General features: G+C 35.2%; 1 protein-coding gene across 9 annotated transcripts in view; it reads left to right on the top strand.

Annotated features, from left to right (window-relative positions):
- The window catches only part of kash5 (KASH domain containing 5), a 30,120-nt gene that overhangs the window by 9,585 nt on the left and 3,763 nt on the right, over positions 1–16,772 (top strand). For 8 of the 9 annotated variants that reach the window (XM_062984064.1, XM_062984068.1, XM_062984069.1 and 5 more), the window contains exons 4-14: positions 961–1,141; positions 2,047–2,208; positions 2,978–3,095; positions 3,499–3,549; positions 4,604–4,681; positions 4,778–4,834; positions 5,732–5,791; positions 6,254–6,318; positions 8,458–8,545; positions 9,386–9,502; positions 16,162–16,211. In XM_062984064.1, the coding sequence (XP_062840134.1) occupies positions 961–1,141; positions 2,047–2,208; positions 2,978–3,095; positions 3,499–3,549; positions 4,604–4,681; positions 4,778–4,834; positions 5,732–5,791; positions 6,254–6,318; positions 8,458–8,545; positions 9,386–9,502; positions 16,162–16,211 (1,027 nt within the window). The remainder of the gene's footprint in view (positions 1–960; positions 1,142–2,046; positions 2,209–2,977; positions 3,096–3,498; positions 3,550–4,603; positions 4,682–4,777; positions 4,835–5,731; positions 5,792–6,253; positions 6,319–8,457; positions 8,546–9,385; positions 9,503–16,161; positions 16,212–16,772) is intronic. The other variant, XM_008118899.3, reaches the window with a different exon arrangement.

The following is a 16,772-nucleotide window of genomic DNA, read 5'->3' as shown; positions in this document are numbered from 1 at the left end:
ACTTCAAAAATAGGTTTATTGAATTGACTCTCTGGTCTCTTTATATTGCAAGGGTCTCTTTTGGTCTCAGAATCCTATCACACTATACTGATATAGCATTATTCCACTTTAACTGCCATGGTAACATCTTATATGATCCTGGGCTTTGCACTTTAGATAGGAGCATGTAGAATTCTCAGACAGAGAACTCCTGGCCTTCATTAAACTACAAGCCCCAAGATATTATAATGGCAGATAAAGTGGAATAATAATGATGCCAACAGTGTGATGTGATAGGGCTCCAAGTAGAAGCTTTCTCCTTGGTTAACAGCTGATTTTGGAATTTGTCTCCCTGGCTGGAATGAGGAAACCTTTTGTTGCTTATCTGTTGTATGCTTTATGTAGGGAAGAGTGTGGCTTCAAGGAGCACCACTATTTCTGGCTCGTTCTAGGAAGGAAGAAAAATGTGTCATCCAAGAAACCTCTTTGTCAAAAAGAGATTGGGAAGCAGCTCATCTAAAAGGAAGAGTTCGAAATGACATAGATTGTTTTTACTTGAAGTATAAACAGAAAAAATGAGTAATAATCAGGATAAAATTGGGAGGACATGGGATGAAATTTATTGCTTTTTAAAAAGACATTTAAGAACAGACATCTGTCTCATATCTCCTGTTGTTCAGGTTTCAGATCTGTTCTTTGTTCAGCAGCCAATTTTTTTTAAAACAAAGAACTAAATCTTGTTTTAAAAGATACATTATCATCTGAGCTGCTTTTATGGGGGTATTTTAAGATTATACAGACAAATAGAATAGCTCATGAGTTGATTATTAGTTACAATTAGAAAAGGTAAAATTCCTTTCCAAGATAAAAGAAACAGTGACATATATGATATAGTGTTATAGGATGTACTGCTAAATACGAAGGAACTAGTCCCTCTTTTGGTTTCTTTTTGAGTAATTTCTATTTCTGCTCTGTTTTTAGGAGAGGTATCTGTTTTCCGAATTATTGAATACTTACAAGAAATGACAGGACAAAGTTGTGAAGACTGGAGGTTTCAGTCTCTTTATAAAAGATTGGACCCTGAAGAAAGAGGGATTGCTGTTAATTTTTCTACCTTCTATGCTGTCATGAAAGATTGGATTGCAGACTGTCGGCAAGAAGGGTTAGTAATGTTAATAGACAGATATTGTCCAACATTATTGTGCCATTTTCAAAGATTTACACTCTTGCAACATAAAAAGGAAGAAGGGAAGGGAGAAGGATGTGGCAATACCTTTAAGAAGAAATGGTTTTTATTTTAGCAAGATTTTTCATGACTATAAATCTAATATTGAGTGATATTAAAGTCTTGTTATAAAGTATATTCATACAGTTGTGGTTATGGAATAAAATAATAATAATTTTTCCATCTATCTCCATGAATTGAGGTGAGGCTAGAAGGTAATATACTTAAGAAAGATGCAAATAATTGTCCTTTACCTTAACTTTTCAAAGTGCTTAAGAGGTTTATCTCTTAAGATAGTCTCAAGCACTGTACTTATTCTTCCATCCTACTATTCTACTGTTTACCAGATATCAGGTGCTCCAACTGTGAGAAAAAAAGCCTTCTTTTATTTTATTCAAATTGTGATAACAATCTTCAGTTTCTTTGCTCTTACCTGTACTCATTGAGCAGGCACTGTACATAACAGAGAAGGCAACTATTTCTGCATTCACACTCAGCAGAGAAAACAAGTAAAAGTGTGACTTATAAGAAAAAAGTAATATAGTGCTGATCTACTTTTTCAGGCCAATAATTCGGCAGGAGCAGTGACTGTTAATATTTTACCTAGGATATTAGATTGAAGTATTAGATTGAAGATATTAGATTGATTTTAGTTGAAGTCCAAAACACCTGGAAGGCCCAAGTTTGCCCATACTTGATCTATAGTAACTAGATCTCAGAGCATATACCTTACATTCACAAAGCAAAACTGGCAAATCTTGTGCAGTTAGCTTTTTTAATAGAATAGAATGGTAAAAATCATTTTCTTGCTCATTAGCTATTCTATCTCTTTGTAATGATAGAGAAGAGGCAGCAGACTTGATGAATAGCATTAAAGACTTGCAGCAAGGAAACAAGCAGCTAGCAGTGCAGAATACCAAGCTGCAGAGGACCATTGAAACTGCAGAAGAGCTGAATTCAAGACTCTCTGAAGAAATCTCTGAGCTGAAAGGGAAACTGAGAAGGTAACTGGGAACTTGCAACATGGTGTCCTTATTTAGGACTAAGATTAGTCCTAAATAGTAGCCAGCATCATGTAGTACTTTTGAACTCTGTGCTAAGATTCTGGAGACCAAGGTTTAAATCTCCAGTCAGCCATGGAATCCCAGTTGAAGGTCTTAGCAAGTCACACTCTTCCATCTGTTAGAACTGACATGAAGGCACAACAACAGTCCAAAGACACAAGTAGTAGGGGTCTTCATAGTATCTGCTATATCTCTGACTACAGCTCCCATCGTCAAGCCATAATTGATGAGTATGATGGGAGTTATCGCCCAAGAATTCTGGAGAGCACCACATTAGGAAGACTGGCATAGTAATATGGAGAGAGTGGTAAGAAGTAGAATGTGATACTCAGAGATGTCTGTGGTATTGTGGTGTTATTTGTTGTGATGAAAGTTCAGAAAATTGATGCTTGCCAGTGACACGTCTGTTGTGTGCACTTCCTCTGAATGTTTTTCTCTTTAACACTGATCTCATGTTCTATTCTGAGTACAATAACAGGTCCTTGAAACCTGTGTGGTCTTGGATTACATTTTACTCATCCTACCTTTGGGACCTTTGTGGTCTTGGATCACATTTTACCCATCCTACTTTTGATCCTGTAATTTGATCCCCCAATTCTTTCACATCCTTTCCTTGTTGGCTTTCTTAGCTTTTCATCACATAACATGATGGATAGTAATTTTGGTTATAAAATATTAGTAACTGATTATTCACCACACTTTATTGTAGCACCCAGCAAGCCTTAGAGCAAGCTAGAGCTGTGGCAAATGAATTAGAAGATCTGAAGGTTTTTTCAAAAACTCTAGAAGAGGAAAATAATAGACTGCATGCACAAACTCGACAGCTAGTAAGTTCTTCCGACCATTCACTTTCAATTGTAGAATGGATCCATAAATGGCCCCTTTTTCTCTTTTATCCCTATTTGATATTCATTTATTTAAATGATAATGTTTGAGTTGTTTAATAAAGGAAATCTCTTACAGGGACTTATGTAATTTCACATTCATTGAGTGTTATGCAAATGATTTAGTAATTTAGATTTTTCAGACATGGTCTTGTGTGTTGTAGTTATATTTCTGAAAATTGTTGTCCATGAGATTGTTCGCAGTTATTATGGTCCGTTTACAATAGCTTTTCACATTAATGGTTGATGCAAAAATTACTCCATTTTCTTAGCTGCAAAATGTTATCTTAAAATTCTAACTACTGTACTTCTAAAGGCAAAACAGTCACCTTTCTTCATGCCTTAGGAAAAAGAACAGCAGTTGCTATTTGTTCGAGTGGATAATCTGCAGGAAGAGGTGAGTAGATGTAACAGGAACAAGAAAAATCAGCTAGGTTAATAGTGTGAGAAGACAAGCACATGCAAGGTACTGAGATACAGCTCAATAAAGGCAGCTGCTTGTGCACTTATAGTATTAGGACACAAGAGAACTCTGCTGCAATGCAGACTGTAGAGTAGTATCCCATAATGTAAAGAATCACTGTATATTTGATAAAAGCACATATTTTAAAAAATCATGCTCCCCATCCTAGACCATGACATGTCTTTTTCACTGCATGTGTCAAGTAATTTCAGCTCCTCTAAAACTGAGTTCGGGGGTCTGATGTATCAAGTTTACGGGTCATAGGCAAAATTAGAAGTTTATTTTCAATGGCCAAGGAGGATGTCAGCAGAGAAAGATCTCCAAAGTACTGACATACAATTGTGAACACAGAGCATATTTATTACATTGGATAGCTATTCAAGATACCCACACTAGCTCTTGATTGGTTCAGAAACTGTCCTGCTAGGATCTTCTTCTCTGGTTGGTCCCTGTTGTGGTGGGAAACTCAAATAAACTATTATTGGGATATTTGTAGAGTTTGCCTGTTTATTGATTTGCTCCTGAAAGGGGCGTGATTGGGATGGAATATGGTGTGGCGATTGATGATGAACTTAATGTCTGGTTTAGTCCAGATATACAGTGGGTGCTTTAAGGTGAAGATCAGCTCAATGGGTGTTGCAACAGATGAATCTGTCTGGGGACAAAGAAGAGGAAACACTCCTGGATCGTATCAGGTGAAAACAGGAAGAAGGATCTCCAGGCTCTGACACACATTCATTGAACTTTCCCCTCCCATCTTCTAATTAATTGTAATGGGATTATGGTAAATTGCCTAGAGTGTGTGTTTCTTGTAATTAATCTATTTTATTTTTCAAAATTTGGGGGTCTGATTTTTCGATAACACATGCCCAAGACTGTGATCCCATCTCAGTGGGTATCATCCTCATTTATGTCAACAATAGACTAAATCTATTTTTTAAGCACATGAGAAAATTATAAAATTGAGCTCCTGATTTGTTTTTTACAGAACAAGAAATTACTTACAGAAAAAGAAAATTCTAAGTGTAAAATCAAGGAGCTATTTACAAAGAAAGCCAGTTTGAAGGTATCCATAAGCATTCAACTAGCTGTATAGATAACTAATGTTTTTCCAGCTTGGATTTTTACCTTTAGGATGATTTGTATTCTTGCTTTCTTGCAGTCCAAAATATGTGAGTATGAAAAACTTACCTCCTGTAAAGATGCTGCTCTTAATGAGGTAAGCTGGAATTGGGAAACCGGGCAAGTTTAACATATAGGCAATATGGTGGGTGTGAAACATTCAGCTATTTTCCAACTAGATATTATGGGGAATGCATTTGCCTATGATAATCCCATTTTTGTTTTCATCATCAGAATTTTTGAGAGATTCATTAATTAGCAGCAACATATGCAAATGCAATTTAAGCCTATATTTACCTTTCAATAATTTGAAACAAAAACATGTTAAATACAAAATATGTAGGTAAGAACAATCTTGGAAGGAAGGAAGCCTCTCTTAAAAAAGATTATTGCTTGACCCAAATTGGTAGTATGGATGTTACTACCACCAATTACATGCACATATTGCAGCACACATTATCATGGTGTCAATTTCTTTCTTCTATTTTACAAAAGATTTTTCATAATCTTTGAAAGAGGGTATTTGCTATCTCAATTGTATCTTTTATAAGTAATATGAAAACAATATAATTGAGCTGGTTTACTTAAACAAAACTAAAACTATTAACCTACACACATAATTGATTAAAATTGCATCCTTACATGTATTTATTGATAATTTCAAATTATTTTAGTCATTTGTATGTTAAAAATACATGGAGAGAAAATAGTTTTAAAAATACACTTTGCTGCAATTCTGCATTCAGGGATCACTAGGTGTCACTACAACCTCATGGCTAGGCATAATTTGTTATGAGAAGAAATAGTTGCAATTTTTAAATGTTTTTTTTTTTCGTGTCAGGAGCAACCCGAGTTGCTTCCAGAGTGAGAATAATATTATTTAATATTATTTAAAATAATATTTTAAATGGTAAGAAATGCTTGTTTAAGATCACAGCTCACTTTGGCATGAGACTGAGTTATTTTCTTGTTTACTTGATCTTGTTATTTATAGAAAACAAAACGAATCGAAGAATTAACAATGATTCTTGATGAATATCGAACAGTAGTTGAGGTAATGGGGATTTTGCTTGCAAGCAGGAAAAATTCACTGTAATGGCACATATATTGCATGGAGATATGAAAATTTCTAGAAAGTTTGAAACCAAAAACATATATCTTTTTTAAAAAAAGGCACTGTTGTTGCATTTTCAGATTGAAAATAATGTTACTTCAGAGACAGAAAAGTGTTATGGTTTGGCATAAATTCATTACATTTGGTTTATAAAAGTATGCTTTATTCATAAAATAATTTCACATTACATTTTCTTTTCATTTTAATTCTTAACAAATAGAGCTACGAAGTTGTAGACTGTAAGGAACTTGAAAATGCTAATTATAGTGGCAGTGAAATTAAACATTATGTGAGAAAGCTAGACTCCTGCTAACATCCTTTAGCTTCTTACCTCCTTTATTCCATTCATGCTACAGTAGCAGCTATTCTGCATGTACCTCAATTTCTAATAATCTCCAATAGGAATTGAGACTGGAAGTTCGCAGACTTCAAGACCATTTGTGCCAGTCTTCTCAACATCCAGACATGTAAGCATTGTCAGAATTAATTGTTTCTTTTAGGGTCAGTGGGTAGGATAAATAGAGTGAGCCTAGTTAACTCCACTCTAATGTGAGATGTCCAGATACAAATATATCTGTCATTTTTGTCACTGTTGCTTGTAGAATTATCATCATGTCTTCAACTACAAGTAAACCTTTCAGGACAGCATTTAAAAAAGAATGAAATAAATTGCATTTACACTATAATGCAGAGGTGGGCAGTCCATTCCCGTAAAGATGTTATCAACTACTCTCATAAGCCCCAGACAACATGCATAGTTCTGAGGAACTATGGCAACTATAGTGGAAAACAAAAAACCAGGTTGGTTCACCTGACAAAATGCACACACTAAGAAAGTAATCCAAAGTACATTCTGGAACATTGTTTGGAAGCTTGTAAGAGCTTTTCACTTGTGCTTCTTTATAGTAGCACAAAATGTAGTTTTTAAGAATGCATTTTCAGTTGCCTTTCACAAATAAATTTGGATTTCTTGCTTTTCAGTTGTGGGAGCCCAATTAGAGCTTTGATGCTTTAAAGTAGGGCTTCTTAAACCTTTTCCACTCATGACCCCTTTCCACCTGAGAAGTTTTTGCATGACTCCAGCTATACAGACATATAAAATAGGTATAAAATAAAACATTTATTGATTATAAATCAGTATTTGCTAGGCTTGCTAAAAAAGCTATTTTCCTTTTATATGAAGTACTGCCAAGTCCACTGTAAATACTGCATGTTGTTGCTAACAGATTCGTGTAAATGTTTAAACAGTCACTACCTGATGCTCAGAAATCTTTTAATTTTGTGACCCCATAATTGAACTAAGAGGACCCCATTTGGAGTCAGGACCCACCGTTTAAGAAGCAGTGGTTTAAGTGGTTTTGTAATAAATACAAGGATAAAAATTATCCATAATGTTAGAAAAGTGGTGCATTACTTTCTCAATAATGTTTAACACATCTGAAACATTTAAACTGAGTACCCTACGGAAGCACATAATTAGTGATGCCTAGATTGAAAAAAATCACATTTGTCTTACAAATAAAAAACATGTATATATTTTGCAGTAATATTAATATAACTCTTGTCAGGTGTCATGAGTCTGCAGTGCAATTTGTGCAGAATGCTAAAAATAAGGATGGGAAAATTGCTTCAGTTTGCATTTAAATATGGATCTATATGGTTGATACTTCAACCAGTTTTCAAACTGAATTGGAGGTACTGGATCCACATTTCATAATTTTCCAATGAAAATACATACACAATTTTATATATTTGGGAAGAGAGTACACCAATACATAATTAATGAAACCAATGTATTTGGGGTACATAAATACATAATTAACAAAACCAATTTCCTAAAGCAACGTATATTATATTCAGAAAAATTGCACAAAATGTGAATTTTCAAAGTAATGCACATGTAAACGCATTTGAATTTCTGTGCAAATTTGAAGAATGATTATTTGACCTATTTTTTTAAAAAAAACCAAGTGAAACCATAAATGATAGACATTTCTGTCCTTAACTGGAAAATGTGATGAACAATTTCTTCTGCCCCAGGTAGCTGGACTTGTAAGTTCTCAAGCAAAAGAACAGATGCAGCTTAATTTGCTATCTCCAGTGAAATTAGTTTTGCCCTCTGCAAGACCTATCCATCTCTTTCTGTTAGGCACGCGCATCATGCCCCGTGACCCAGTTCTGTGTGACTGGCACTAAGAATCTGCAATGTTTTTTTACTTGCTAGGGAGACACTAAGGTCAGGTCTAAGTGCCTAGGTACTATAGGAGACACATAGTTTTGTCTTGCATTCTAGTGTAAAGGGAACAAATTTGATGGGAAGGGATCTTTATCATTTTAAACTCAAATCTGGTTAAGTCTTCACAGTAGGAAAAACTTATCTTTTCTTCTGGAGACAGTTAATTCCTTTGCATATATATAAGCTTTTAGAAAGTTGTGTCTACTTTCCATTTGTGACCTACAAGTGTTATCTGATTTTTTCCAATATTTTCTGTTACTATATAGAGCTGAAGCTATTCTGATAGGATGACCAACATTTTAATCTGAAATACAGATTTAAAAATAGCACTATTTTATTGTATATTCCATGCTGTGTTTTTTTTACACAGGCAGCCAAAAGATTCCCTACAGAACATGAAGACTGGCTTACAGGGTCCTGTACAGCCGCTCTGCATGGAGATTGAAGAATCACAGAAAGTAAGAGCAGCAACATATAAGTATTTATTTTTTAAGTTTTATGTTCTTGTATAGACCTGGGTCTCAGGCAAGTGGTAATTATATAAGGTTCATACGGTATCTGAATAATTTGAATATGTATGAGCTTTGTCAGATGAGAAGGAAGACTAGAATGTATCAAATGTGGTTCTTGCATTAGCCCCAGTCAAACCCTGCCCAATTCCCTGATGTAGATGGACATTTGATAATTTGCATCTATTCTTTTAGACAATTGCAGTTTCTTTAAAAAATCATAGAAATGTTAGAGCAACTAAAGGGTATATCAATATCAATGCTTTAAATTGTGTTTTAATAGAAGTTAGATGGTGTTAGCACAAGGAAGTAGCACAGAAGCACTAGAGAATGCCTTTTAATTGTAAAATTACTGGTAAAATTCAGAGAATAACATGGACATGGGTTAGGGAACTGTGGAAATGGAAATGGAATGGAAATTTTCATTACTACGTCAGGATCTGTGTGACACAAATGTGCCTTGCAGATGCGCAGAATATTGATCAGAATGCTGTATAGTTGAGTATGGTAGTCGGCAGAGACTGTCCTCCCACCCTCTCACATGCATGCTACAGTATAGCAAAGTTACTCCCCTCTGTTACTTGTTTGTTTGATTTGAAGTACTATTCTGGATTTGTTTGCATTGCAAAAGTGCTTTTGCATCATGTTACTTTTCCTTCTTACTGATTCACACTTCACAATCCTTCTGAAATGATTCCTCATTTGTACAATAAAAATACTACCTTGAAGGAAGACACCTCGAGTTTCTACAATATTGTCTGAGTTGTAAGATAACCTTACTATCTTCAGCAGGAGTTCAGTGAAGGTGAGGACATGCCTAGCCCTTTCTGTGGGGTGTTGCCATCTTTCAAGAAGCCTCCCGTGCCTTTGGAGAACATCAGATCCTTGGCAGAGGAAATAGTACCGGTAAGTGTAGACATCACAAAGAGGGGAAAAAACCCATAAAGATTTGTTTTTTCCCTTCCACTTCTAGGAATATGCATAAATTTTACCTTTACAGTTTTAGCACTTTAGAGCCTTTGTCCATGTTGTAATTACAGGTCTTCCTTCATAGGGTGGAATAGTGGAGAGAGAAAGGAAATTCACATTGCCTGAGCAGATGGCATATTTGTATAATGTTAGATGGGATTTAACCCCATTATTTGCGTAGACACAAAGAACAGTTAAGTAATGGGCTGGACAGATTATTTGTTTAGAAATAATTTTCACTGCTTTGAACTAAGAATTTCAGAGTAATGTGCATCTATAATGCACATTGAGGTTGAAAACAATAATACCAGGTTGGATTAAACAAGGAAGGCCTAAGCTAGTATGTATATTTTTAACATTTTGACAGAAATTAAGACTAAACGAGGCATGTCAAATTTCTGATGAAATAATATTCCTCATAGTATCCAGACAACTGCTGCTCCAGACAACTGCTAAATGGACATCAGAATCACGTAGCACTATCAATAAGGTTTCTCCAGATGATCTCTAAGATAGAATGTCCCTATAAGGGATGGCAGTCTTTCAATTACTGTATGAACAGCTGTGGAGTCTTTTTTATGAAGTCAGTGTTCACTTAATTTTAATCATATTTCTGTCAGTGTCTCTTTATGCAGTGTCTCTTATATGTAGCTTTTTCCATGATTGTTTCCATATTTTGTTGGAACATTATTATTATTATTATTATTATTATTATTATTATTATTATTATTATTATTATTATTATTATCTGGATTTCTATACCGCTTTTCTCACCCCTGGGGGGACTCAAAGCGGTTTACAACATAATTAATGGCAAAATTCAATGCCTTACATATATATAAAAATATATCACATATCTAAATAAAATACATACAACTGTAGATTAAAACCATTAAAACTATAAAAACATCAAACACAGACATATGCATAAAACATGCTATTACAGCAATTAACATAGATCCCTTCTCTTCCCCCACCACCATCCCCCATCTCCCTCTCCATAGAGTTTCACCCTTTCTTTATATACCCTCCCTGCTCCCCCAGGGAGCAAGATCGTGGAGGCACTCGATGGCTGGGGCCCCCACAGGCATGGTCCCTTTATGCCCCAGCCTCTGGAGACAGGCAGGTTTTCTTGCTGGGCCTGGCTTCGCAGAGTCACAGGGCCAGGGCCTCAGTTCTACAAGGAGTGAGTTCCAGGAGCTGAGCCAGAGGCAACAAAGAAAAAGGCTGCCTCTTTCCTCAAAGCCCCTGGTGATGGTACCTTCACTCCCTTGATGGTCCTCTAAGTTTTATATTTATTTAAAACATTAGTTTTCTATTTATTTAATATGCCATTGCCCCAGTAATGTGTCATATTTCTTCATATTGCATTATAGACAGAGTGCCCAACACATTTTCTGTGGTGCATGAAAAAATGTAGGAATGTGCATAGGTGAAAATATGATACATAGTTTTGAAGAGTTTTGAAGTCACCAAGCTATATCAAGGTGCTTGAAAAAAGCCACTTCATGTCATGTTTTAGGAGAAGTCCATCTCCATACTCTTGTAGTCTTTGTGAACGTAACAGATCCTGATGAATATATGCTTGTACCATGGCAGTAAAAAAACAACAACAAAGTCCTTAAGAAACATGTAAAGGGAGCCAAATAGCCCTCAACCTAGTTAAAAGCAAAACTCTGACGTTAGAACTCAGAAAAGAAAAGAAGGGGCCATTAGCTTTCCAGTGGTGTCTACAGACTATGTAGTCTGTACCCAATTATAAAACAGGCACCAGTTAATGGGGGCATTATTATTAAAAGGAAAATTTAGTATGATGAATCCTAACAACACAATATTTGCCACTTAACATCTCAAAAAGCAGATGACATTTTGAATAAAAGAATCATTCTGGAGATAATACATACTTTGCATTATCTGCTCTTTCCTGGAAATGCATAGTAATATTAGGAAGTGACTTGAAATGCTACTTATGTGGGAAAACCATACATTACAAAAAAGGACAGCTCACTGTCATACATCTCTTGACCTTCTTTGTATTGTAGTTTGAGATAAATGGGGGGATAGGCAAATTGTGGGCTTTAGACCACGTGAGCCCTTCCTTATCTTCATATCTAATACTTACCAGAATTTTTATTTTAAAAAATGTGCTGTAGTGCACTATATTCAGTATCGTAGTCAGTCCAGTTTTTCTAAATTCAGTATAGTTGTCTGTGGGCCCTTCCAGACAGGGCAGAAACCCAGGAGGAAGTGGGTTATTTTAACCCACTTCCTCTTGGGTTTCTGTCCCCACCCCCAACCCAAAGCCCAGACTTTCTCTTGAGGGGTGGCTAGATGCCATCCTCGGTTAACCAACATCCAGTCCCCATTTTCCTCAAAAAAAAAAAAAAAACTTACTCAAGGGGCCTGTTGGCAACATAGGCCCCTCTGCAGAGTACTCCTGACGTGTGAAAATGACACGTTAGGACAGGGGTCCTCAAACTTTCAAAGCAAAGGGCCAGTCCACAATCCTTCAGACTGTGGAGGGGCCGAATTATCATTTGAAAAAAAATACGAACAAATTCCTATGCACACTGCACATGTCTTATTTGTAGTGCAAAACAACAACAACAATGAAAGAACAATACAGTATTTAAAAATGAAAACAATCTTAACCAACATAAACCTATCAGGATTTCAATGAAAAGTATGGGCCTGCTACTGGCCAATAAGATAGTCAAGTTAATTAGGATTGTTGTTTGTTGTTGTTGTGTACCTTCAAGTCATTTCAGAATTTGGGTGAGCCTAAGTCTAAAATTAATTATTTACTTACTTACTACATTTATTTAATACATTTATATCCCACCCTTCTTACCCCGAAGGGGACTCAGAGCAGCTGTATGTACATACAATATATTATATTATTAGCATAGCACAATATTAGCATTATACATTACTATATTGAACTATACCACTATATTGTAATACTATATGTAATATATAACATATAATTAATATTATTATATGGTATTATTATTAGTATTATATTGTATAACATTATAATATTTTTATCAATATTATATGTATATACAATATATTATATTATTAAAAACTGATATAAAATGTATTATAAAACTGAGGGCGGGGGCCAGGTACATGACCTTGGAGGGCCGCATTCGGCCCCCGGGCCTTAGTTTGGGGACCCCTGCGTTAGGAGATGGGGGGAGGGGTTCTCAGTGTGCACTGTTTCTAATATACAGGTAATTCTGCAGTAAGTCTTAGCTGTTTATATGCTGACCTTCAGGGCCCTTCCAGACAGGCTCCATATTCCAAGATCTGATCCCAGGTTTTCTGTTTATCCCAGATTACTTGGCAGTGTGGACTCATATAATCCAGTTTAAAAGAGAAAACCCGGAATCAGATCCTGGGATATAGGGCCTATCTGGAAAGGCCCTCAGATAAGGGAGTGGGAAGATTAAATTCCACTGAACTCCAACTGTCAAGTTCTAAATAAAACATGTAAACCAAGCCAATACACAGCAAGGCATGAACAATCCTTGCCTAAGAGAAAGTGGTTAGATGTGTGAGAACTACAAAACATCCTGGTCTTACTTTTTTTGTTTAGTACAACTATCTATCTATCTTTTTTGTTTCCACTACCATTCTTTTAAGTCTAATGGAAAATTATTATTTTTACAATGAGATAATATTCCTTCTATTATATTTGTAAATTATCCCTTTCCCAGGTAAAAGACTCCCCCCATCTACATAAGTGCAAGTAAAGAGCTTTGCCATTCTAGTATAGGAGGAAAAGAAAAAACAAAGAAGAAAAACACTATTATCTTTGGCTAATGCCATTTATGCAGCAATTACTATCAAATAGGGTATTTACTGCAAATGGGCTTACTTTCCAGCCACAACTGGGCTATCATCAGTTCAACACTAGTTTCATTGCTTAGGGGTTTACATTGGAAGTAAATTCAAATGCAAAATTCCCCTATTCTGTAAAATGCTAAATAAAGCCCCCAAAAAATCAGGCAAGTAGTACAGATGCTTATCTGAAAAGATGGTAAGTTGCATTTCCATTACCCTAATTGGACTTGCAGATACTCTTCTGCATAATGGAATTTGATAAAAACCAAAGTTTACAAGGCGTGGGAAGCATTTTTCTTTTATTTGTACTGTGTTTGCTAGCAGACAAACCCACTTTTATTTACATGCCTTTGACAAGTAAGTTGGAATCCTAACTGGTTGGTGCTGGGGACAGCCTTTATTCTTGTGTTTATACATAACGTTTATGTTTTAATTAATATTGTGTTTTCAATTTTTATTTTTATTTTTTTGGTATCAGAAGTGACTTGAGAAACTGCAAGTCGCTTCTCAATGTATTTCTTGGAACATACAGGCAAGCCTCCACACTACAGCACTTTAGGAAAGAATTAAAAACATGGTTGTTTCAGAAGTCTTTTCACAATGTTTAGACAATTGCCATCTTAATTGCCACTATAATAACACCTTACATAGTTTTAGGTAATACAGTTGAGATGCTGAACCATGTATGGATCTTTTAATTATGGCTACAACCATATTTTACTGTCTCTATTTAATTGATGTTGCTTTTATTAATTTTGTCTACTGTGTTTTGAGTGATACATTGTTGTATTGTATTGTACATGTCATGGTACTTTTGTGTGCCATTTTGTAAGCCGCCCCAAGTCCCTATGGGAGATGGAGGCGGGGTATAAAGTCTTATTAACTATTACACTGATCAACACACATTTTGATTCCTCAAATGTTAGACCCATTTCTGGGTATATTTGATCTGCTGACCCCAAAAATGGCATTAATTCAATCCTATCAGCTCAAGTGTTTGAGATACAGATCATATGTCATATACCACTCTTCATTCTGCTATTCCATAAAAATAGGATATTTTAATGTAGTGTTTAAATTAATATATTTTATGCTGAAGGAAACGTATTAAAATTAAAAGAAAAGTGTATTACATTAAAATCTACTTATTTCATACCAAAAGCACAATTTATGATACAAACTTTCCAGTCTCTCTAAGAAATTACACACACAGTCCTAGACACTTGGGAAGTGTTCGACTTGTGATTTTGTGAAACGAATAATAATAATAATAATAATAATAATAATAATAATAATAATAATACTTCTTTATTTATATACCGCCCTATCTCCCGGATGGGACTCAGGGCGGTTTACAGTCATAAAAGCAACACAACATTACATAACGACATAACACACATTATTAAACAAGGTAAAATAGTACAATTATAACGATAAATCACACTTACATGACCAGATAAAGGGGACGGGAACCATAAACCCAATATATTAAAATGTATCATTTTAGGATAGGGAAATCTTGTGCAATGTATTCAGGCTCAGAAATCGGCGGTAGTCCAATATAATTACTCAAAAACCTGCCGACACCACCAGGTCTTCAGTTCCGAAATCGAGCATATCTATCTTGTTTGCGGTGTCATACAACAACAGCAACAACAACAATAACAATAATAATAATTTTGTTTTTGTATGCCGCCTCAGTTGAGACATCAAAGAATGCATTTAAAAACAAATTAAACAAACAAACTGATCTCCATGTCCCTTGCTTCCAAGGTACAAATTTTCTTTCATAAGAATGGAGAGGTAACCTGTGTCCTGATGCTTTCCTGTAGTTAAGGCTGCACAGTGTTGAAGTTTATATAACATTTGAATATTGCAAGAATGTTGTGGATATAGAATAGCAACTGTTTTCGTATTTTCCATTCGTTCTTTTATGCACAGGGAGATTTCCCTGCCCCTGGGGGTATTAAAACATGCTATCCACATCTGGTCTGCAGTGTGGTAATTGAAGAGATATAGTAATACATTATTTGTTAAATGCATAATTTAATTCTGGGACTGCGGGTAGCCCATACAAATAAGTTAGCTCATTACGATTTTGTAGTTTGAGTTAAATTATGTAAGGCTGGGAAATGGCAAACTGATTGAAAGTAACAAAGAAGAAGCTGTAGGACTAACAGTAGATAACAAAGACCAGGAAGTTTGAGATGGTAGAAATGAGCTTTCTCATGTTAAGAAAAAGGATTAAATTGTGTGTCTGGATTAGTGTTTAATTAAGAGGCTTTTAGTTTTTCATAACATTTCCTATTACTGTATATACCCATTAGCAGTCCTAAGCATCATTTTATTTCATCCTTATAGGTATTCACTTGAACATTTGATGTGTTGTTTGAGATAATTTTACATGCTGTGATAAGTATCTTTTAGACTCTTTTGTATAAAAATAGATATGTGAAGGGCAGTAATAATTGAAAGGTTTTGTAACGTTGATAAATTAATACAGTTGTTTATATTCTAGCAGTACAGTTCTGGCCTATTTTTACTTCATTAGTTTTTATAAGCAGAATGAAGAAATAAAGTATTTATTTGGAATTACCTAGGGTCTTTGGGCTTACCAAGTTTCACTTAAGAGTCTCAAATTCTCAAATCAATAACAATAAGACCAAACTTTAAAACCAATAGGACATGACAGCTTTAACTGGTCTGAATGTTTTTGGATCATGTCAGTCAATTTTATTCCTCTAAAGGTGGTGCTTTCTACCTTTCAAGAAGCCATAGTACCCAGCTCAACAGAACTGTAAGTGTGCAAACTGCTTCTACTTTTAAGCAGATGAGGTGGTCCGCTTCAGGTGACAGACTTTGCAGTTTGAAGAGCAACCAATACATATTGTTAAAATGGGTTATACCATAATATCACTAAATACTCAGAAGTCACCTAACTCTTGTAAGTACTTGAATGCAAAATCATCTGTTTTTTCCAACATTCAGAGACTTTGTTTCTTTTCCACACCATGTATTACAATATATGCTCTTGAACAATGGCTTTTCATAACTACTTTGAGGATTACTGTACCTCAAGTAAGAATATATTCAGTAGTTTCATTTCCCAGATTAGTACTCATTTTATGGGGAAATAAATCTGCTCTACTACTCAAAATCATGAGTTTGGTCTCTTCAAATCCAAAGGCTTTACTAGCAAGTGAGCAGTAGCAAAAGGAACACTATGCCCTAGAGGAGATGGGTTATTCACTTAATGATATGTATTGTACGTCCAAAGTTTGGGGTTTTTAAATGCTAGTTGGCAATAAACAGTAAATATTTGCCATAGGAAATGAAGTATTTCAACTTTTGAAAAGCT

The sequence above is a fragment of the Anolis carolinensis genome, chromosome 6, assembly GCF_035594765.1.
Source record: "Anolis carolinensis isolate JA03-04 chromosome 6, rAnoCar3.1.pri, whole genome shotgun sequence".
NCBI lineage: Eukaryota > Metazoa > Chordata > Lepidosauria > Squamata > Dactyloidae > Anolis > Anolis carolinensis.
This window is presented reverse-complemented; position numbering and strand designations above follow the sequence as displayed.